The sequence below is a fragment of the Rattus norvegicus genome, chromosome 1 (assembly GCF_021556685.1).
Source record: "Rattus norvegicus strain SHRSP/BbbUtx chromosome 1, alternate assembly SHRSP_T2T, whole genome shotgun sequence".
NCBI lineage: Eukaryota > Metazoa > Chordata > Mammalia > Rodentia > Muridae > Rattus > Rattus norvegicus.
In genome coordinates this window covers 193,299,348-193,323,199 of record NC_141534.1, presented here as the reverse complement: position 1 = coordinate 193,323,199, position 23,852 = coordinate 193,299,348, and the positions used below count along the sequence as shown (strand labels likewise).

Sequence of the window (23,852 nt, the reverse complement as noted above, 5' to 3'; positions counted from 1 at the left end):
GGGCCCAGGCCATGCTAGAAAAGAAATATACTACCACTAAGCTGTACCTAAGCCTTGGTTTTGTTTGTTTGTTTGTCTCCCCCCCCCCCCCCCGAGCTGAGGACCAAACCCAGGGAGCGCTCTACAACTGAGTTAAATCTCCAACCCCAAGCCTTGGTTTTTGTTTGTTTGTTTGTTTGGTGGTGGTAGTGCATTTTTTCCCTTTATTTTTGGGTGAGAGACAAGATACTGCAAGAATAGCCTCAAAAACCTTATCCTCCTGTCTCAGCCTCCTCTTGAGTATTAGGTCTACAAGTGCTTGCTTCCATGCTGCCTGCCTATAACAAATGTCCTTTAAAAATATATGCTCAAGTGGAACTGGAGAGACAGTTGAGCAGTTAAGAGCACTTGTCGCACTTGTAGAAGACCTGGGGTTGGTTCCTAGTACCCACATGGTGGCTCAGAAACTCTAGTTCCAGGGGATCTGGTGCAGGCACTGCACAAACTTGGTACAAATACTCATACACACAGAATAAAAATAAATCTTTAAAAATATGCTAAAGTGGGCCAAACTCAGTCTCTATTGCTGAACATCTGAAGGTTTTTAACAGATTTTACCTCCTATCTCCTATTTTGAAGGGAGCAGAAAGGTAGACTCTCAGAGATGGCAGCTAAGTTATCTAAGATCACATAGAAAGAGTAGCAGCTGGGAATTTCGAAGCTCCCCCTTCTTGTTTCTTCTTCTTTAAATGAGGGCCCAATGTGACCATCTCTTCCATGTTTACAGGGCCCTTCCAGCACTGACTAGGTCTGCAGTATCATGCTCTCCTGGTAGACAAGAAACCAAAGTCAAAGCTAAGGGAAGTCATCTGTGGGCAGAGGCTGTGAGCTGGCTTGGACCTCAGTCTGTCTGCATCTCCAGCCTGTAGTTAGGGAAATCAGTATCTTACAGGAAGCACTCGGAATTATACCTGGTCCAGGGTAAGGCCTGAGAGTGTGTGTGTCGGGGGAGTCTAGTTAGGCTTATATGGCTTTGATACATCACTGACCAAACCCAACTTGGGGAAGGAAAGGGTATATTTGGTATACAGGTCCTGATTATAGTCCATCTTTGTAGAAAGCCAGGAAAGGAACTCAATGCTGGAACTTTGAAGCAAGAAGTAGAGCAGTGACCATGGAGGAATGGGCCTTAGTGTGTTTTCCACGGCCTCCTCAGCCTGTTTTCTTACACTGCTTAGGACTACTTGCAAAAGTGAGGGTCCAGCCCTCCCACATCAATCATTAATCAAGATACCACACAGAATTGCCCATAGGCCAATCTAATGGAGGCATTTTCTCAATTGAGGTTCCTCTTCCCAGATAACCCAAGCTTGTGTCAAGTTGAAAAACAGCCAACCAGCACAGTGGAGTGCATCATCCAGGTATGTGACGTGGCTTCAAGAGATACAGAAGAGCACTTGTGACCTGTCCCATTCCCTGCTCTGCTCTCTGTTCCACAGGCTCTACTAAGGCAATCTGGAATGGAGGCCCACACAGCACAGGAAGGCCATGTGGCTGGCTGTGCTGCTAACTGACAGTGACGGGAAGAAGCAAGCATGGTGGTTTGTACCTATAACACCAGAACTAGGCAAGCAGAGGGAGGAGGGAGTCAGTTCACGGTTATTCTAGGCTCTGTGGTGAGTTCATGACAGCCCAGGCAATATAGTCTTAAAAACAAGCAAACAAACAAAAACCACAAAAATCAACAAAAAGACGGAAACAAGGGAAATACTTTGCTTATAAAAATAATCTCTATTAACTATCTAAAAGAAAATATATACTGTCTGCTGGGTATGGGGACCCGTGGTTCAAGAAGCAGCGCCCTGAGGAGGTGCGAGCACAGTGTGTAGAGCAGGCTGCAGTAGAGCACACTGCAGTTTGTGACTTGGTCTCACTAGCTTCCTCTGTGTGACCCTGGACATTTACACGCCTATCTCCAACTTAGCTTCTTTACCTACAAAACAATGACACTGGCCTTAGTGACATCTAGTGGCCTATGTTTCATAGTCACAGCATGATACAGAGCTGCCATTTTGGCAAGACCTCAGCAAACACACCAGGTGCCTCAGAGGGCACCATTCCCAAAGACTCCTCCTCACTTGGTTGCAGAGAAAGACTAGGGTTGATGACAGCATTCTTCCCCAACCCAAAACAACACCCTCCCTGGTGCAGAGAACACACACCAAAATACACTTACCACTAAATCCCTGTTGACAAGGCAGCCCAGCTCGCCTGGCAACACTGCGTTCCGGATGTCCACATCATGAGGTGAGACATAAAGCTTTATGTTGTTCAGGTCAAAGAACTGGACTTCTGTGAGACCCACCCATGATGCATTGCCCCAGTTAGACAGGATTTCCATAGTCACATAGATGGCATCTTCAATTTCATCTATTCTTGCTTTCCACTTTTCCTGAGGAGAAAAAACCAAAGGGCAGCAAGCCTGAATTTAGTGCTTCTACCCACCAGGGCCTTCACCCAGTTTTCAGCCTCATGGTGCCTCAGTCCCCAACCGGGCTCTGCAGACAATCACAGCACTTGCCCACTGTGGCTATTACGAGGCTAGCAAGGGTTCCTGTTGGTATAGTATCTAAAACATAGGGAGTGGACAGGAGAGATGGCTCAGTGGGTAGAGATACTCGATGCCAAGTTTGACAACAAAACCTACAGTAGAAAGGGAGAACTGACTCTGCAAGTTGTTCTCTATCCTCTACACACACACACACACACACACACACACACACACACACACACACACACACACTGACATGCACATGCACACACACACGTATGTTAATAGTAATAAATAAAACATAAAAATTTAAAATAATATATAAAACACAGGGATTGGGTTGGGTGTGGCTCAGAGTAAAGCACTTACCTAGAATACATAATGCCCTGAGTTCTAGCTCTAATCCAGAAAAATAAACATAGATATATATATATGACAACTGTGCCCCAGCACTTACTAAGTATCACACTTAGAGGCTTACGAATGGAAAAGAGATATTATAAAAGATTGTATTCTGCCTGAACACACACTTCTTGCCCCACTGCAGTATTCATGGCCCAAGGGCATGCTGTAACATCTGAAGAAGGCGGGTGGCCTGGGTTCCCCCAAACCCCATTGCTGAAACCCTAATGCTCAGGTCCTAAGATGTGACTGTTTGCAGTCAGGGCCTTTAAGAGGTGATTAAATCAAATGAGGCTTCTGGGGAGGGCCACCTTCTCATCTGTGTGGAGGCTGTATAAAAGGAAGAACTCTTAAGCCCCCGGGATTAATACCAGGGACACACACACAGAGAAAGACAGTGTGTGAACCCATTGAGGAAGCCACCGCTTGCAAGGCAAGGAGTGGCACCGAGAAGAAATCAGCCAGGCAATACCTTGACCTTGGACTTGCCATCTTTGCAGCTATGAGAAAGATCAGTCTGCTGCTTAAGCTGCCAGTGTATGCACTGAGTGTAGTATGACAGCATGTAACAAAGTCCCCTGCCTTGGCCAGTCACTTGACATTCCCAGCCTGGCAGGGGATGCGACCATTAACGTGAAGGTCCCAGTCTGGGGGTAAGCAAGAACCCAACACACACACACACACACACACACACACACACACACACACACACACACACACACACACAGAGCCCATGTGTGCTCAGGCAGAAATGGGCTCAATTCCTGGCTCTCCTTCACTGATTTTTAAAGCCTCCCTCCTTCCTGGTGAGGCTGTCTGGTCTGGAAGTGTGTGTGAATGCCATCAATAAACAGCAGCTCTGTGCCAGGGCTTCCTAGAGGCCCTCAGGGCCCAACTGTAGCACTGGTCACCACGGATCAGCCACTCATGAAATGGTGCGTTTCCCTGTGTCCACGGGTTCTCTGTTAATTAGCATCGGTATCTGCAACGGTTCTGTGAGCAGGGAGCTGAGTAAATGAACAGCAACTGTTCCCCACTTATTTTTTTAATTAATAGCCAGTGAGACGTGTGAGCACTCCCAGCATGGGTTTGGACAAGCTGACTGCTACACAAAGAGAATGGGAATGGAGATGGGGGTGATGGTGTAAAGACAGGTCAGCTTGGAGCTCCTGGCAGGAGCATAGACAGGTTGGATTACCTGAACTGTAAAAACCCAGAGCTCCCTTGTCTTTCTCAGCATGAAGGCCCTTGGCTGACCTGGGCCTGAGTTCCAGGCTTGCAGAACTGGCCTGCTTGACTCTGGTGTTGGCAGGCCCCTGAGCCTGAGTTTGACGGAGCATTCTGGGGCCAAGTAAGTTTGCTGGTTCTACGGGAGGGAGGAAGTCAGATGGGAGGAAAACTGCCTGCAAAGGACTGAGGACCCCCTGCCCAGTGGAATCGAAAACACACAATTCCTGCATGGAAATTCTAAATGCAGAGGCCAGAGTATGAACTGAGAAGTGTCACCACTGTGAGTGTCCCAGGTAGAGAGAGGCTGAGGCTAGGATGTCAGTGGTCCCTGGCACTCACTGGCCCCCTCACTGAGACCACTTGGTTTCCTCTTGCTTAGTCATTTACCACATATCCTCCCTCGGTCATAAGTTATGGTATAGCAGGCTAGCCCTTTCGAAAGCAATCAGTGTGTGCTTTCCCATGGACCACTGGTAAGGAGGGGTTTGTTGATGAAGCCCAGACTAGTGGAGAGTGCTCTTCTCACAGACAGTGCCAGAAGCTTCTGCAGCTATTACAAAGAGCAGAGGTGAGGCCAATACTGGGATGGAGCTGAGGGCTGGGGGAGCAAATGACTCCGTGGAGACCCAAGTGGAAGGCTTAGCTGGCTGCAGGATGCAGTGCCCACCAGGCCACCCTTAGTGTTTTTGATTTTCTGTCTCCTATACAGAAATTTAATCTATATGGGCTCTTACTAATGTGGCTGGAGTCATAACACATAGTCTTTTCTGTTCCATGCTGGGGTGGGGATGTGGGTAGGGCAGGAGCTTTGATTTTTCCTCAAAGATGGACTCTGAAACTTGTATTTATGGGTTCCTCCTACTCCGTGCCAGGCTCTAAGTGGCACATCTTCACCATCCTGTGTTGTTCATGGCGCTCAGACGATGTAACAACCCACTAATCTGCTCACTCACAGTCAGTAAAACCACACTGCACCAGTGTCTACAGCTGACTGTATGTAATTAAGATTCCATATTTACTTATTACTCTCTCTCTCTCTCTCTCTCTCTCTCTCTCTCTCTCTCTCTCTCTCTCTGTGTGTGTGTGTGTGTGTGTGTGTGTGTGTGTGTGTGTGACATGTGCGTGCTCATGTGGAGGTCAGGGGCCAGCTCAAACTTTCAGGAGAGTCAGGTCTCTCCTACCAAGTGAGTTCTGGCAGCAACCTGGGGTTACCAGACTCGGCAACAGGCACCTTCCTCTGCAGAGCCATCTCAGCAGCCCTGAGTGTTTATGCTCTATACTTCTTCTCCTTCTGTTTATTGTTACATAGTCCAGGTTGGCCTCTGACTCAAAATACTCCTGCCTCAGCTACCAACTACAGACATTTGTCACCACACCCACCACGCTTACTTTCTGTCCTTGACTGTGGGTAACACTGGATATTGTCCTGTGGGCTTATGGGTTATTGACATTTTCTTTGCCAGGAACTTCCTCTGGCCACACCTTTCTTCTTTGCCTGTATTGCTCAATCATGTACATGACTTGGCAGACAGATGTTCAGATGACCATCACCATTGTCATCGCCACCAACCAGAGCTGACTGCTCCAAGGGGCCCTTCTGTCAGCTTTCAGGGCAACACGAGTATACTGGACTGTGACCCCCCAGAGGCTCTCACCTCTGGATCTGGTCCTGGCTTCTCTGTTGGTATAGCCACCTGGCTGAGATGGGTAGTGTCACTTTCCACAGTCTGCAAGACTCCCAGAAGTTTATGCTGTTGTCTGAAAGGGATTTTGTTTCAGCAAAGAGGCAGTAATGAAGAACACACAAGAGAATAGTCCCATGAAAGGGACCACAGGGTCTTTAGTGCCCACTTGAAAGCTTGTCTGCACCCTGCAGAGAGCTCAAGGGCATATGTGGATGTCCTCTCTCTTTAAAAACAGCTGGACAATTAGTAAGGAAATCAGAGCCCAAGTGGAGAGGCCAGCTGACCTCTCCAGCTGACTAAGAACTTGATCACAGACAGAGCAAGGAGTCAGCTTTACTAAGGGCCACCAAGCCCAGGGCCTGTTTTCTATGACCTGGCAGCTAAGAATGGCTTTTATGTGTTTTAAGCACTGTTAAGAGTAACAACAATTCACAACCTCCCAACTTCCAGGCTGTAGGGCTTCCCAACAGGCCCTTCACAGAAACTGCCAACCTCAGGCTGAGACCCACCCATTCCCTTTGCTACAGATGCTATGCATGCCACAGGTGCAGAGCCCTGAACACAGAGGAGTCCCGTGGTGAAGACGGCAGCCGTTGGCTAGTGCTGCCTGCTGCAGAGCTGTCAGATGCAAACCAGCCCTGCCGGTGGAAGCCCACTGAGAGAGCTCTGATTTATGGCTGTGGTGAAGTGGAGCGGTTTCCACCTGGGGTCTGCAAACATGCAGGAATGGATGGCTGTGCCTTGAGCCATCTAGTCTTTCAACACGCTATGAACAGGTGCTCCCTGGGGGATGGGCTGAGAATTGGAGGCCATATGGCTTGGCGATCATACCCCACTCTGTGCGACAGAGTTGTAAAAGCCTTACCCCCTTCCTGGCCTGATGCCTCAGGTCATGTCACTGAGTCACCAACATTTGGATGTCACTGCAGTCCCCTCCTGCTCCTCAGCCAGGCACTTGTACAGCCTGCAACATGGATATGGCTGCATAATGGCCCCGAGAGTATGCCTATGTGCCAAGATGTATGTGATACTGCAGGCTGCTGCGTTTTCTGGATATCGATTTCCCCTGAAGATCAGGAGTCTATTTTGCTATTAACACTTGATAATTCTAGGGTTGCTGTCACATGTTAAAGGACAGAATGCTGCATTGACCATATTTTGACAAAGAAAAGAAGTCTCAGAGAGTACTGATGCTTGAGTCACTCTTGTGACAAGTCAGTTTGGGCCCTCTCCCAAGCTATGTGGGGTACTTCAGTGAAAACCGGATGCAGATCAAGCCACTTGCTTAAAAGAAAGCATATTGGTGCTAGTATGCTCTGGGGCTGGGGGGCTGACGGGAGGGTGGGACTCTAAAGTGGCTAGTCAAAAGCTCTGGAGTAACATGGTGGGATAGGTGGACAGGGTCACTGGACAGGATGGGGAACATCTAAGACACTGAGTAAGGCATACCTTAAGGCTTCTGTTTGAGGCATTTCTAGATTAGCTCACAAGAGCTCTGCTCCAGTCAATCACCCACCAAGAAATCTCTGATATGAAGACAGTAGTGGAAGGTAGTAAAAAGTGGGAGGCAGGGCCCCTGGGAAGTGTTGTCAGGGTGATTAGCTTGCCTGACACCTTCATGCAATTGTTTCTGCTTCTTGGCTATTATGACAGAAACTTCTCTCCTGTTACAACCTCCCCACCACAATGAAAGGAGACTTCCAAAACTGCACCAATTCAACTCTTAGTAGTCAAAGCTAAGCAAAAAAGACTAATGCAACAAGAAAGGCAATTGTTAATGAGACCCTCTGGCTGCACTGCTGTGGGTCATCTGGATTAGGCTCTACATCTGCCTTAGAGAGTACCTGCTTCCCAAAGGGCTCATTCTGTCCAGGGCTTGGCTGACAGCTTTGGCTCCCCCTGCTGTCCTGCACAGCTCAGGATTAGTGGTCACTGGAGTGACAGCAAGCGGCTGAGGGCAGAAAAGCTGGTTAGATAGATATCCAAAGGAACCCTGCAGCCTGACACCTATCAGGGCAATGGTCAAAGCATGGGCTTCTCAGGTACCTGGTCCCACCAGGCAGATATGGGTCACAGAGGTGAGAGTGCCAGCTTGGGGAGGGTCAGCTTAGAATCCCTCATGTATTCTCAGATCACGGAAGGGTGGGTGCGGGGTCTGGAAAATAGTGCTTCTTTGAGTGACTGAACCCTTCTGTCACCTGACCACTCACCACTTCAACCTACTTGGGTTCAGTTTCCTCCTAGGAAACCTGACTCCACACAGACAAACCAGCAATTCTCTACATTTCCTTCTTTCTTCTCTGTCACCTAAACTGGAATGGAATCTAACACCTGTCTGCAAGTGACAGTCATACTTGGAAGCTGTGGGAGTCAGGGGTTAGGCTACTCAGGAACCCTGGATCACAGGGTAGTCAGAAATACTGACTGGCTACTGCCCAGGGTGACTGCTATCTAGTAGCACAAAAGCAATTGGAAAAGAAACTCATTTGGGGACTCTGGAGTGTTGTTACCCTTTTGCCAGTCGCCCACCATCACACCAGGCTTCTTTCTGGTCCTTAATGCAGCTAGCTCATTGCCACCTTCCAGCTGTTCCCGGTTTACCTTCCAATAGAAACCTGAGGCCACCTGCCAGAGCAAGCACTGCCCATTCCCAGGCACTCTGACCCATGTGTGTGTTACTGGCTCCAACCACTGTATCAGTAGTTCCTTGCAGCCACAGGTATTCTCTGCATACCCATGTGTACACTGGCAACACCCGCGTGCCATTAATTCACTTCCTTTATGCCCGACTGGCCTGGCCAGATACATAGAACTTACTTATTCTCAAAACTAAGATCCACATCTTAGTGTTCTCTCATTGGAAAATAGAAATGGAAAAGGAAGCAAGTCAGCAGGCCTGGCTGGACTCCAGCTTCAATTTGCAAATCTGGCCAAGCCACTCAAGCCCAACTTCCAGAGCTATGAAATGGGTAGAAGGCCAATACTCAGGCAGCAGGGAAGCTCCTGGGACTGTGGAAGAGAAATGGCTGGAGACCATTTGTTTACAGGGTATGGGTGGGGCTGTTATATCTATATCCAGCTGAATTGGGCTCAGCCTCACACTGACCTCAGGGATGTCCTCCTTGGCCTTCAGCAGACTGGGCCGTGATTTTACTGGTGGTTCCTTGGCATCCTGCAAAGACAGTATCAAATGACATAGGAAGGAATGAAGCCATTGCTGTGTATTCCTCCCACAGAAGAAGAGCAAAGCAGCAGAACCCCTTTCCACACATCCCAGACAGACTGGACAAAAGACAACCTCAGGGAAGGTTCTGCTCAACAACCAGAAGAACTGCCTCCAGACGTTCTCCAGAGAGCACAGAGAGCATGGCAAGAATGTGGGCTGACAGCCAGGCTGACCTTGCAAAGATGTGACCACCCCCCCCCAACTGCTACATCTGTAATCCAGGCAGAGAACCCTGCCTATTGTAGGGTCACCATGAGCTTCTAGTTGGACAGGCCAGGGGTCTCAGCAGGAGAGCCAGAGGCTGGGCAACATGCTGAGGAGTATATAAGGTCTCAACTTCTCAAAGCCCCTGCTATACCCTACCACTGACCTTCCAGTTTGTTACTGGATATCTGGGCGGTTGCATGAATGAGGGAAGTAGGTCAGGGGAGCAGTAGGGACCCTGTGAATGTGTTCTGGAACTTCAGAATGAGCCACACATTGTCCATTCAACCATACACTGGCCTGGCCTTTTTGTAGTATGGTCCTAAGCCACTGCAAGTCAGCAGGGAAATGACCAATGAGTCACAGGTTAGTGCTTAGCTGACAGAAATAACCTAGAAGCTCTAAGACGGTGGCTGAGTGGGGCTCTGGATAGATGGAGAGCAGCAGTCTATAAACAGTCTGAGAAATGCAATCTGCAGTCAGAGAGGGCTGTTGCTCAAACATTGCCTATCCTTGAGTGTCCCCAGTCCCTCCTTAGCTCCCCCTACTCCCCAGGGGCACGCACCTGCTGTGGACTGGTTTGGAGCTCAGGATCTTGGCTGAGGAGCACCTGTTGCAGAGCTGCATTCTCCACCTGGATGGCTTTCAGCACAGCCGAGGCATCCTCCTCTCGGTCCTCGGCTGCACATGCTTTGCGGGTGGCTGACAAGGGCCTATCTCTCCGGCTTCCAGATCCTGCAGAAAGAAAACAGAGATGTTCTTTAGCTTGTGTTCTCAGAAAACAGCTCAAAATTCATTAGATACTATTGAGGGACACTCTGTAAAAGAACTGACCAGTTCCATTAAAAAATGTCAAGGTCTCGAGTGATGAAGGAAACCTGAAGAACTGTTCCAGATTAACATTACCCAGGCAGATGCAGTAAGCAGCTATAATGGACACTCAAAACTAGGGACACGCACACACACACACACACACACACACACACACACACACACACACACTCCTGAACACCTGAGTTCAGATCCCAGCCATGTAAAAAGGACATGGTCATGTTAACCATACCCCAATTCTACAGGTGAATTATAGGCTTGCTGGCCTGCCTGTCTAGCTGAAATGTAAGTTTCCAGTTCAGTGAAAGACCCTGCTTCAAATAATAAGGTAGAGGTGGCACAGAAGAAGAAACCCAGTGTCAACCTTTGGCTGCCACATGCAGCTGAATGAACATGCACACGTTCACATATATACACAGAACCCACCTCGGGAGGGGGCTATTGTAGAAAGAAATCTAAATATAGCCTGGGGCATAGGAAACAGTTTAATTCGAATGCTAAGCAGTTCAAATTCGGTCGGACTGTGGTAGTACTCAACGGACATGCTTGTTCTGGAAACCCTTGCTGCAGTGCTGAGTGCTGCAGCTGGCTGCTTAGCAACTTTGTAGGTTCTTTCTTTTACCCTTTCCCCACCCTTTCAACCCCTAAAGCTAGATGGGAAAGAAAAAAAATAGAAAGGAAAAGAAGTGATGTTATCATTAACCTACTTCCTGCTGATTAGGACCAACGAGTTCCTTGGGGTGAGTTTGATCTTTGCTATCAAGATATCTAATTTCTTATTTTTTCTTCTTTGCACACATGACTGCGTAACAAACCATGACCAACCCACAGCTCATCTCTCAGAACCCTAGCATTTATATACCCTCTGAAAAGTCCCCAGAATTCCAAACATCACACAGTTGCAGCTGGCAAAAATTACACCCCTGCTAGAGCGTGAGGCAAATCATAGTCAGCTGCTGTGGACAGTCTGAAGCAGCCCCATAACCCATACCTGGGGTCAAAATGAAAACATATACTATTTCTGTGTTTTTCAAAGAAACCAAAATTCTCACTACAGAGTGCAAAGAGGAATGTTATCTATAACTTATTACCAATAGTTTAAGGAATAAATAGAGACAGAGTCTTCCCTCAGTCCTGATCCATGGAGGATTTATTCCAGAACAGCAAATACTGAGGTTCCAGGATGCTTTTATACACATAAAAGGTATAGTGTTTGTGTTGGTATTGTGTCTAAGCTCCACCCACACTACCTGGGAACAGCCAGGTATGCTCTGCCCCACAGTTGCCTGGCAGCAGACGGCTGTGCCTGACTATTTAAGGGCTGCTTGGCCTCCTCTCCCTCTTATCCCCTCTTGCTCTGTTCTTTGCTTCTCTGCTCTTGTCCTCTTCCCTGTCCATTCTCTCTATCCCTCCGCCTTCCCTCCACATGCTCATGGCCGGCCTCCTTTATTTATCCCCCCTTTTACTCTTCTTCTCTCATTAAACCTCTCCACGTGGAACCATATTGGCTTGGTGTGCTTTATCCGGCACAAGCTGAGATTTAAACAACAGTTTGTACATAACCCCCACACCCTCCACACACTGTAAGTTACCTCGAGATAAAAAAGACTGTGCCCCTGTTCTGATGCAGTCCGTCATGGACACCAGGGCAGCTGTGTACAGGTGACCTGGTGCAGGCTGAGGAAAAGTGCCCTTCTACTTGCTTACCTTTTGCAAATACTGGCAGATGCTGACTAGCTTCCTGCCCTGGCCCTCAATTTTCCTGCCAGGCTCTCATCAGAATGCTGCATCTGAATGAGACTGGGGATGGCACTGGATGCTTATGGCTGGAAGAACTCATATTGGTAAAATGTCCATACTGATCAAAGCCATCTTCAGATTCAATATCATTCCCATCACCAAGTCAAACAAAATCAAACAACAATAACAAAAACTAACCAAACAAAAAGTAATTCATGGTTCAGTCAGGTAAGTGCTTGTCAAGAAAGCAAAAGGACCCAAATTCCATATCTGGAATCCATGTAAAAAACGAGCAGGGGCCACCTATCTCCTATGCAGTGGCATGGACAAGGACGAGATACCCTCCTCCCTCCTGTGGAAGGTGGGAGACCTGGCCCTGGGGTGATGAGAGCAAGAGAGCTGTCCCTGACTCTCACCAGCTGCAGCATTCAGGAGGGCAGGTCCTGAACCTTGCCTGGGTAGCACAGTAGAGCTGGCCCTGGAGGTGGGGGTTGTAGGTAAGCCGTCCCTGAGAGCATGAGAGAGTCAACTCTGCCTCTTATCTGCTGTGCAGTGGTGTGGTGTGGAGGAAGGAGAGACACCTTCTTCTCCTCCCTTGTCTCTGGGCACCTATGGCAGCTGGGAGAGCTGGCCCAAGGGTCATGAGAATGGGAGAATTGGTCATGTCTTTCACCAGCTAAACCACTCAGGAGAGTGGGTTCTGCACTTCAACCTGGCAGTAAGCTAGAGTTGGCCCTGGCTCTGGGGGGTGCCAGTGAGCCACCCCAAGGGTGTGAGAGGAAGAGAGCCAGAAGACTGATCAGGTACCTCTCAGGCCCAGATCCAGGGTTCTGAATTGGCTCATCCCAACATCTACCACCCCATTGATGAACTGCTGGAGTGCAGTTCCTACAGATCCAAGACACAGATCCAAGATCTCCATGACACAGGGCAGCAGTAGGATATCTGAGAGGAGTCGCAGTGAGGATCCAATATTGATAGTGTAACAGAAGCCAGAGGTCTCGTATACCAGACCAACAAGTCATTGCAACCAACATTTGCAAGCAAAGAAGTGTGGATAGAACTGTGGGACACACTCTGACACACATAATGAGAGTTGTTTTTCTGTGTTGGAGGGGAAGTTACAAGGGTGAAAGGTGGGGGAAGATGAGTGGGATTGGAATGCATGATGTAAAATTCACAAAGAACTAAGAAAAAGTTAAAAAATAATGAGCAGGGTAGTGCCAGATTGTAAACCCAGTGCTGGGGAGTTGGAGACTTGTGGGTGCCTGGGCCTCACTGGCCAGCTAGCCTACTCTACTTGGTAAGTTGTAGACCAAGGAGAGACCCTGATGCAAAACAGGACATGAGGGATAATAGGACAACCAAGGTCAGACCATTAATGCACTAACATAGTAACACAGTTTATTCTATATTTTTACTTAGCTTATTTACATATTGATTGAATAATAGACGTGTGTGTAGGCATGTATGTGTGCATATGTATGTGGGTGCACTGTAGAGGTCAGAGAACAGTTTGCTCTCTCCTTCTACCATTTGGGTGGGTCCTGGGGGTTACATTCAGTTGTCAGGGTTGGCGTCAGGCTCCTTTACCTCCTGAGCCATGGCGCTAGGTCACTGGAGAGAGCCTTTGAAAGGTACATGCCATCTTTGACCCCTACCTTGATTTGTTTGTTTGTTGATGCAAAGGTCTCACCTTATAACCCAAATGGGCCTAGAACCCATCACATTCCTCAGCCTCTCAGAGGAATACGTGTATATGCTACTGTGCCTGGTTCCTAGTTACCATGAGGTCAACAGATCTCCACCTTTCTGCCATGATGTCCCCCATAAAAGGGGGGGAGCACGGGGGAGTGGGGTGGATGCAATGAAGTCAAGTGGCCAGGAACGGAAACCTTTGAAGCTGTAGACAAAAAAAGCCTCTTTGTCTCTCAGCCTTTTCTTTCAGATATTTGTTCTAAGATGGAAATCTGGATAACACAACTGGATAATAGTTTGGCAGAGCTGATGGTTCTTCTGGAATGTAAGCCAAGGTAGAGAGTGCCCATCTCAGACAGCCAGAGTCAGAGTGACTGCAAATGCCTGAGAACTGAGGCAGGCACTGTGCTTCTCAATGCTAGCCAGCATTCCCCACATAGGAATCTGCTCCTCATGGAGATAAATGCTTTTTCTTTTCTTCTTTTCGAAAGAAAGAAAGAGAAAGAAAGAAAGAAAGAAAGAAAGAAAGAAAGAAAGAAAGAAAGGAAGAAAGGAAGAAAGAAAGAGTGAGCTGAAATGTGGCATTTTTACAGAATCCTTTATGTTGTGGGAATCCATAGGAACCAGGCACAATGGGACATACATGTATGGGTGGGTAAAGAGTGGTGATGACTATACTCAGTACAAAAGATCATGTATCTACAAAAGCCCATGAGGCAGGAAGCACTGAGGGGGGAAGCTGAAGGTAGTGGTGTTGGGCTTCTCTGGGCTGGAGATCCTAATTCATAAACTTGCTGTGATTCTAGGGCGTCTGAAGCAGGACTGGCTCCCCAGGCTGGTGGAGGTGCGGAGTGGCAGGCTCCTGACCCACAGTGCATAGCGGGCTTGCCTAGTTAAGGGAGACACTTCTCCAGGTGCAAGACAATGACAGTAGGTGGGACAGCTATCACCAGCCCTCAGTGACCTTAAAGTCAGTGCTTAGCTTGAGCAGACATGGAGTAGACACAGAGGAAAGGGCTAGACCTGATTAAAGCAGGCATATCCATCACTCCAGATGTACAGTCAGGGAAGAGCACACCTGAGAGGAGACTGGAGGCAACAAACCCATGAGTAGCAACACAAGCAGGCCATTGTAGACCAAGGAGTAGCAGGTGCTAAGGTCCGAAGGAAGGCAGAGCTTGGCATGCTGAAGAATTATGGGGGAGGGTGCTAGAATGGATCAAGGTTAAAAATGGTTGGTAGAAATCCTACAACAGATAGAGGACTTATATCCAAAATATACAAAGAACTCAAGAAGTTAGACCGCAGGGAGACAAATAACCCTATTAAAAAAATGGAGTTCAGAGCTAAACAAAGAATTCACAGCTGAGGAATGCCGAATGGCTGAGAAACACCTAAAGAAATGTTCAACATTTTTAGTCATAAGGAAAATGCAAATCAAAACAACCCTGAGATTTCACCTCACACCAGTGAGAATGGCTAAGATCAAAAACTCAGGTGACAACAGATGCTGGTGAGGATGTGGAGAAAGAGGAACACTCCTCCATTGTTGGTGGGATTGCAGACTGGTATAACCATTCTGGAAACTAGTCTGGAGGTTCCTCAGAAAATTGGACAGAAAATTGAACTACCTGAGGACCCAGCTATACCGCTCTTGGGCATATAACCAAAAGATATAACAAAGACACATGCTCCACTATGTTCATAGCAGCCTTATTTATAATAGTCAGAAGCTGGAAAGAACCCAGATGCCCTTCAGCAGAGGAATGGATACAGAAAATGTGGTACGTCTACACAATGGAATATTACTCAGCTATCAAAAACCATGACTTTATGAAATTCATAGGCAAATGGATGGAACTGGAAAATATCATCCTGAGTGAGGTAACCCAATCACAGAAAAAGACATGGTATGCACTCATTGATAAGTGGCTATTAGCCCAAATGCTTGAATTGCCCTAGATGCACAGAACACCTGAAACTCAAGAGGGATGACCAAAATGCGAATGCTTCACTCCTTCTTTAAAAGGGGAACATGAATACCTTGGCAGGGAATAGGGAGGCAAAGTATAGAACAGAGGCAGAAGGAACACCCATTCAGAGCCTGCCCCACATGTGGCCCATACATATACAGCCACCAAACTAGATAAGATGGATGAAGCAAAGAAGTTCAGGCCGACAGGAGCTGGATGTAGATCTCTCCTGAGAGACACAGCCAGAATACAGCAAATACATAGGTGAATGCCAGCAGCAAACCACTGAACTGAGAACGGGACCCCCATTGAAGGAATCGGAGAAAGGACTGGAAGAGCTTGAAAGGACTTGAGACCCCATATGAACAACAATGCCAACCAACCAGAGCTTCCAGGGGCTAAGCCATTACCCACAGATTATACATGGACTGACCCTGGGTTCCAATCTCATTTAAAACAAAAAAGGTTGGTAGAAGGATGGGGAGCCGGCAGCTGGCTTCTTTTTTTTTTTTTTAATAATAGCTTTATTAAACCATTTATAATGCATTTTGGAGATTTCCTTTTTTTTTTTTTTTTTTTTTTTTAGAGCTGGGGACCGAACCCAGGGCCTTGCGCTTGCTAGGCAAGCACTCTACCACTGAGCCAAATCCCCAACCCGGCAGCTGGTTTCTTGAAGCAGCACAAGGCCCTGGGTAGGCTCCAAGGTCTCACGTGCTCTTTGGGGCCATCCCCATCTTATTTACTGCTACATCTCTGCATCTGGCATTAGAGCTTCTGTCAAATTAAGGGGTGGGAAAAATCAGTCCCAAACCTGTTTGATGTAGGGCCTGAGGAATAGGGACCAAGGTGTATACCTTTCCTATCAAAGCAGACATTGCCTCCAGGCTCTCCTAGTATCCCTCAGTTCCTACCTGGCATAACCTACCCCCAACCCCAAATTTTCCAGCTGAGGGACTGGGCTACTCTTTCCCCAGAGGCTCTTCTCTATATAATACAGACATTTTGGTTTCTTCTTCTTTCTCTGTTCTCTCTATGAACATGCCCTTTCTCTCTTTCTCTTCTTCCTCACCCTCTCTTCCCTTGGTGAATTCCCTGGCCTTGGTCCTTAAGGCCAGTAAACTCTCTGAGAGCAGCTTCTCAATAAATTTATATTTAATCTAATCTAATCTGGCTTCAACTGGCTTATTTCACCAACAGAAAATAACTTATCAAAGCCCTGTAAATCTCAGTGTTTGTGGATAGAATACCTTCTCTCACGAGTAGAGTACAGCTGAAAAGCCCATATCTGCTGCAGACCGTCCAGGTGGTCTTGTATATAATCACCTAGGACCATGTGCAGGGCTCAGTGAGCATGTTAGCTTTCTGTTCACAGGAGGCCCACCAGGACAAGCAGACTCTGAAACTCTCATAGTCCTTGAACATAAACCCCTATCCACTGACCAAAACACTCAAACATCAGTGCCAAAGAGCTACGTGGTGACTCTTGCCTCATGACATCCAGCCTGTAGAGATGAGGCTTTTCCTCTGAGGTTCGGAGATCTGGGGCTGCACTAGACCAGTGGTCTAGAGAGAGCTAGAAAGTCTATAGCATGGCCTCCAAGACAAGAGGCAAAAGTCAATCACCTAGGCCTAGAAAGAGACCAGTTTTGTCTGTATGACAGTTTTGGCACATTCTTCCATAGCATGATCATGGGTGCTGTGTGTGCCTTTCTAGGCAGATTATGCTAAGAAGGTGGGTTTAAAATTGTGACCATTCTCAAAGAGAAGGTTGGCTCTGCAGCTCTACCACCAGTGCTGAACTGCTGCTGCCTTTCCTGAACAGAGTCCCCCAAGTCCCACTGCTGATGGCCACCGTCTTTCTGTGTGCTTTCCCCCACTGCAACCACCCTTTAACTCTTTTGGATGCCCACATCTCTCACTTGCACCAACACTGGCCTGAATGTCACACGGTGGTGAATTTATTCTCATCTTGGATCCAGGGAATAGTGGATTTATTCACTCTGTAAATCTGAGCTACTAGCAAAAGCCAAATTGCACATTTTAATTTATCCCAAACTGCTCTTTTTGGATGGAGAACCATCCTTCTTCCAGTAACTCCACTCACTTCACTTCCCTGGTGCTTGGCTTTCTTCTCTTACCTAAAAACAAAAGGCGTGTCATTCAGGAGACTGGCTGTGAATTCAATACACCACAAAGCACTTACAGCAAGGTGACCTACCTCTCTACCAGCTGTGCCTCAGTAGGCTTTAATTCAGAACCACAGCAAAACATGCCAGGGCTCTGAGGGTCACCCAGGATCGACTGCAGTGGCAAGGATGAAATGTGAGATTGGCAGGCATCCATTATGGTGATCACAAACCAGTAGCCCACAGTGAAGCCTGTGTGGTTATATGCTATGCTAGCCAGTTCTCTTGTTGCTGTGACCAAATGGATACCTTAAGGAAAGGAGAGGAGGAAATACCCCAGTGCTCCAGCCCACTGTCCTTAGCCCTGATGATTCCAGGCCCACAGGAGGCAGACCATGGCAGTGAGACAGGGAGGAGGAGGCTGTTAACCTCATGGCAAGTAAGGAACAGTGAGAGAGGAAAGGGCCACAGCAAGTTCCTTGTCTAGGCTTGTCTCCAAAGACCTACTTCCTTCAGTTGGGCCCTGCCTTCTAGTTTCCAGAGCCCCCCAAAACAGCAGCAAACCAATCAAATGTGACGAATGGGACGTTTCCTATTCAGACCATTACAGACGATGTGCCTTAAGAAAATGGAATGGATCCCCAGAAAACAGACCTACCTAAATCTGGAAAGGGTTTGTTACTGGGTAGCCTCAGAATAGTAACTCAATATGACAATGAATGTCTGCAGTAGGAAGTGGTACCAACAGTTCATCGGACAGAAGCACTCCAGCTTCCACAGTGAGTTTTCCCTCTGTTGTCAAATGTTCACTGTCCTAGAGACTGCACCATGCCAGACAGCAAAATGCCCAGGATAATAGCTGTGGGAGATGCTCACGTCCATCTCCAAACTCTAAGTGGGACATCTCTCCCTGAGGTCTCTCCCTGTTGAACTCTGCCCACCCTGACTGCACTGTACGAGGCTCCTATCACTAGGCGACTTCTCCCATGCCTACAGACTTCCCCACCTTGAACACAGGCCACACTGCAATGGGATATTGCAGCATTTCCCAGAAGATGCAATGCCAGCACTCAGGAGGCTAAAGCAAAGAGATCGTGAATAACAGGGCTACTATTTGAAGCATTTCACTGTAGAGAAGTTATTAGGCAGAGATTATCAATGAACGGCATAGCTGGCTTATTGAGGCACACTCTAGTTTGTTTGGGGTTCTCTCCATGGCAGGTGCTACCCTACAGCCCTGTACAATAATTACTTTTCTCTCTGTTGTGACAAATGCATAGTAAAACAGCAGCTCAAGGACTCTTGGCTCACAGTTGGAGGGAAACAGTCTATTATAATGGGGATGTGGCAGCAGAGCTGAGACAGTAATCACACTGTGCCCACAGTCAAGAATCACAGAGGGAAGCTCTCCTTCCCCTTCTCATTCAGCCCATGGAGTAGGGCTGCTCCACATTCAGGGTAGGTCTCCCACCTGGACTAACCCTCTCTGCAGATGCTTTCGCATATGCCTGAAGATTTTGTCTCCTAGGTGATTCCCAATCCAGTCAAGCCAACAAGGAAGCTGAACCATCTCACTTGAACATTCATTCTTCAGCTGCTCTTTTCCTGCATCCCTGCTGTATAATTTTCAAGGAAGGCAACTATGGATCTAGATGAAAATGACATCTCTTTCCTCAAGGGTGTTACATGGCCAGCCAGCTATTGTGTCCCAAGGAACTTGGCTGGGAATGTTCAACTCTACTTGTGATAGTTGTTCTTGGTTTCAACTTGATGATATTAACTAAAACCCAAGTGACTGGGTACATCTGTGAAGGATTTTTCTTATTAAATCATTTGAAGTGGAAGGACCCACCTCTAGTCAGCATCTTTTGAGGTGGGAAGATCTACCTTTAATCTGGGCCACACTTTCCGGTGGCAGCCTATGGAAGTACATGGAAGAAGGAAGCTTTTGCTCTTTGCCTGCCTGTTCTTGCTCTTGCTGGCAAGTTCATCTACTGTTGGACTAGCTGGACCACCCTGATAACCACTCTAATAAATCCTCTTTGTCTGTCTGTCTGTCTGTCTGTCTGTCTGTCTGTCTGTCTATGCATCCATCCAATCCCATCAGTTCTGTTATCTAGAGAACCCTAACTAATGCACTGCTCTAGGAAACAAATACCAGGAGTAGCTGGTGATCTGTGTTTTATCAGACCGACCCAGTGACATGCATTTTCTTTTGTAAGCATGTGATGATTTATCTTAGTTGTCAAATTGATCAGCCTGGGAGATTAGTGGGACACACCTATATGCGACTGTGAGGTGTTTCTTGAAAAGTCTAGATCTTCGGAGTTCTGACCCAAAGTACAGATTATCTCTTAAAGGAGCTATGATGGCAGCATTGGGAGCTGGTGAAAGGTAAGGGGTAAGGCCTAGCTGAATGAGGTCAATCACTGAAGACATGTCCTTGGGGCCTAGGTCTTGCACTGGGTTCTTCCTATATGCCCCCTTTCCTCTGCTTCTTGTCTACCACGAAGAAGTTGTTCCAAGACACACTCTGGCCACCATGATGTTCTGCCTTAGAATAGACCAGGAAACACAATCCAACTGGCTAGGGAAGAAACCTGAAACTGTCAGCCAAATTAAATCCTGCTTCCCTTAATTTGCCTCTGCCAGTCATTTGGTCACAGCAATGAGAAAAGTAAAAAAAGCAAAGTGCATTGTCTTTGCCTCAGCTCTAGCTGCTTCAGCACAACGGCCTGCGTGACTAACTCCAACATGGAAGGAGCCCTTCCCAGCACCTGTGGTATCACTCAGGGAAGGACACCTTCTGCACTCTTCTCCCTCTAGATGGATCTGATACATTTCTCCCTGCTCACAGAGGCTGCAGACTGGCCCAGAAAACAGGGTTTTAGAATTCACACTATGATTCTTAGGAAAGGAGCATTCTTCCCCCCTTTAGGTTTGCATAGCAGAAAAAGGATTAGGGAGCCTGGAGCCCCTGGGCCATTTCTGGCCCCCAGGGAAATGCCTGTCTGCTTGTGTGTGAGAAGTGGTTCCCACAGTGAGTTTCCTCACCAGCAATACAGAGGCATCTGAGAACTCTTGGAGACAAATGCTTAGGCATTTATATCCAGTGAATCTGATAGGATGGGATGGGAAACTCCACTACTCTGAGGCAAATTCCAGTCTGAGAACACAATCTGAGGAAAACACAACTAAGTTCAGAACAAATAGCCCTCTGATAAGAGCCTGGGCAGATGGACCCTACAGGCCTTAGGCCTCACCCAAAGACATGGGCTTTTATGTCTATGGTGAGCCACTAAATCGCTTCCTTTGTTACTTAAGACTCCTTTTCAGACAGAGGCTCATGTAGCCCAGGCTGGTCGCACACTCACTATGCAGTTGGGTTGACCTTGAGTGCCTGGTCCTATTGCTTTCACTTCTTGGGTGCTGGGATCTCAGGTGTGCACCAGCATCCCCAGCCAGTTTGATGTTTTACCACTCGATGTTAATGAGGACTGACTGGAATGTTATGAGACTCTGGACTTTGACATATGACACTTGTGCTGCAGGTGTTTGTACAGGAACACTAACGACAGGGCTGTCAGCATCCTCTAACTCAACTCATGCTGAGGGTGTTACTGTATTTCTGCAGCTGGTGGCTTATCTGGCAGAAGTGCCTCTGATATATCACTTTCCTAGATCACCCTGACAACAGGGATGGCAAACTTTCTGCATCAAAGACAAATGTTCACTCACCTTCCAGAAGACAAGAGGTCTCTGGAAGGAGATACCAATATTTTTAGAAAGCTAATGGCTAGGCACTGGAGCAATACAGGGTAAGAATGAGAACCAGGGACCTTGACAGCAAGGAAGAGGGATGATGCTACATGTTATATGAATGTTTAATTGACATAAGGTCAATGGTATATGGGCTTAGGAAATAAGAGGAGAAACAGTGCTTAAGAGAGTACAGGAAATGGGTTTCCCTTTTAGAATGGTAGACTAGTTCATTGAACAAGCAATCTTTCACTGAAGTACACTCTGGTCTGAATATTACAAAAGTTGGTTTATCAAAAGGAATCTGTTTGAAGACACAGGCAGGGAGGGAGCTGTGAAACATTACTGGGTCAGGAGCAGGCATAAGGTGAACACAGCACGTGGGAGGCCTCTTTAAGGTACCTACGATGCTGAGAAGAGCTGCCACAAACTGGAAGCTAAGCATGGCTTATGATGGCCTCAAGGGGTGACAGAGAGCAAGAGTGACCTGAACATCCAGGAGTGAGGGGTGTGGAAAAGTTAACAGTGTAGATGCCTCAAAATTACTACTGACTGTACAAAACAACAACAACAATAATAATGATGTCTAATGGGATTAAAAACCTGCAGGGAGTTAAAGTGAATAGCGATAGAATTTAAAATGGGAGGGGAACAAACATTTAGAGCTGAAGGTCTATCCACTAAATTAGAATCAGCAAATGTGCTAATTTAAAGTAGATGTTAATAAGTCAAGAATGCACATTGCAATCTCTAGTAATGAGTAAAAGAATAAAAGAATGTATAACTAACAAGCTAATATGGAGGAGAAAGAGGAATAATACAAGACAATTGGTTCAAAAGGCGAGGGAGGGAAAAAAGAGAAATGTGAAACAGGCAAAACAAATAAAAAACAGATAATAAGATTGCAGGTTTAAACTCAAATATATCAGCAATTACATTAAATGTAAATGGACTAAATGCTCCCATTAAAACACACAGATCATTGGAGGATAAAAATAAAAGCCAATTGCATCCTGCTTACAAATAAAAAAACAAACAAACCTTTATATAAAGATGTAGGAAGTTGAAAGGAAAAGAATGAAAGCAAGATACAGGCCATAAACACTGGCCAAAAGAAACTGAAGGCAAAGCAACATGACACAGTGATGAGAGGTAACTATAACAATGAAAGGCTCACTTGCAAGCCACTGAAGAAGTCTTTTTACACACCTAAACCACAACCAACCACACAAACACAAGTTAACATGCAGGAGCAGCCCACCTTCAGTGGTATAAACATTCTAGCTCCCTCTGCCTAGTGTTGTGGTTTGAAATATACTTCTCCTGCAGCCTATACTCATAACAAAGCCAAGTACTTCATCTGGGGTCAGCCAAGAGACCATGACTCCCCATCCTGGGATGAAAGAGAGACTCAAACTCCTTTGGGTCTACTGAGAGATGCTGTACCCTTGTGGCACTGTCTGCAAAGCCATATATGGCTGACCTGGTCATAAATTTGCTGGCTTCTGAAGACACCTTTGGCCACTGTGATCTAATTGTACCTAGAACATTGTGTAACAAGATCATCTTTCCACTTTCACTTCAGCTACCAAACTTAAGATATTCAGCTGGTAGGGAAGCCAGGTATACTGAATAGCCCGTGGCAGAACAATAACCTTTCATGGTAACTACTTTAATACCGACAAGCTCTTCAAAGTGAGGACGACATCTCAAACAGCATCTAGGGAATAATTCCCAGGAACTGTGAATAGGATTTCCCACAGATGATTTGGCAATATGTGGATTCTTATGAGCTTGAATATTTTTTGGCCATGAAACCAGGAATGTGTCCACCTCAGACATCCATCATCCACCCCTGGACTCCTTCTAATTTCCCACTGTTGTTCCCCATTCCTATGTCTCCTCAATCTGTTAGACCATGGCTTGGGAGAGAAGAAGATTATGAATTAGTTTATTAGGCTCTGTCAAAATGACAGAGCTAAATTGAATCTTGAGTCATATCTTCTAAGAAGATGGTGGGCTGGGCATATGCCTTGGTGGCACTATATGTGCAAGGCTCTGGTTTAGTCACTAGCAACGCACACACACATGAACACACACACACACACACACACACACACACACACACACACACACACACACACACAAGGACCTATTGAATTCTAGCTCCAGTGCATATGGCTGTGTCTTCATTCAGAAAAAAAGGGTCTCTGCAAATGACAAAGATGTGGCCACAGGGTGGATGCAGTGTGTCTGGTGACTACAGAACTGCTAAGTTTGAACACAGAAATACATAGCCATGAGCTGGGTCATTGTGGAGCTACAGAAGATGGGAGAGGGCCTGGAACAACCTTTCCTGCATCTGTGAAGGATGTTCCTGTCGACACCTTGACTTATCTGAGCAACTGTTCATGGCACAGTTTAAGGAGCCCTGGAAACAAATCCAGG

General features: G+C 46.9%; 1 protein-coding gene across 15 annotated transcripts in view; it reads right to left on the bottom strand.

The window, feature by feature from the left end:
- The window catches only part of Katnip (katanin interacting protein), a 166,341-nt gene that overhangs the window by 51,895 nt on the left and 90,594 nt on the right, over positions 1 to 23,852 (bottom strand). For 11 of the 15 annotated variants that reach the window (XR_015630535.1, XM_087571703.1, XM_087571723.1 and 8 more), the window contains 5 exon segments: positions 9,843 to 10,012; positions 8,954 to 9,019; positions 7,692 to 7,798; positions 5,818 to 5,920; positions 2,216 to 2,431 (listed from right to left, as the gene is read on the bottom strand). Coding sequence is in view for 14 of the 15 variants with exons in the window: in XM_087571703.1 (XP_087427829.1) it covers positions 2,216 to 2,431; positions 5,818 to 5,920; positions 7,692 to 7,798; positions 8,954 to 9,019; positions 9,843 to 10,012 (662 nt within the window). In the remaining variant the exon portion in view is untranslated. 15 annotated transcript variants of the gene reach the window in all.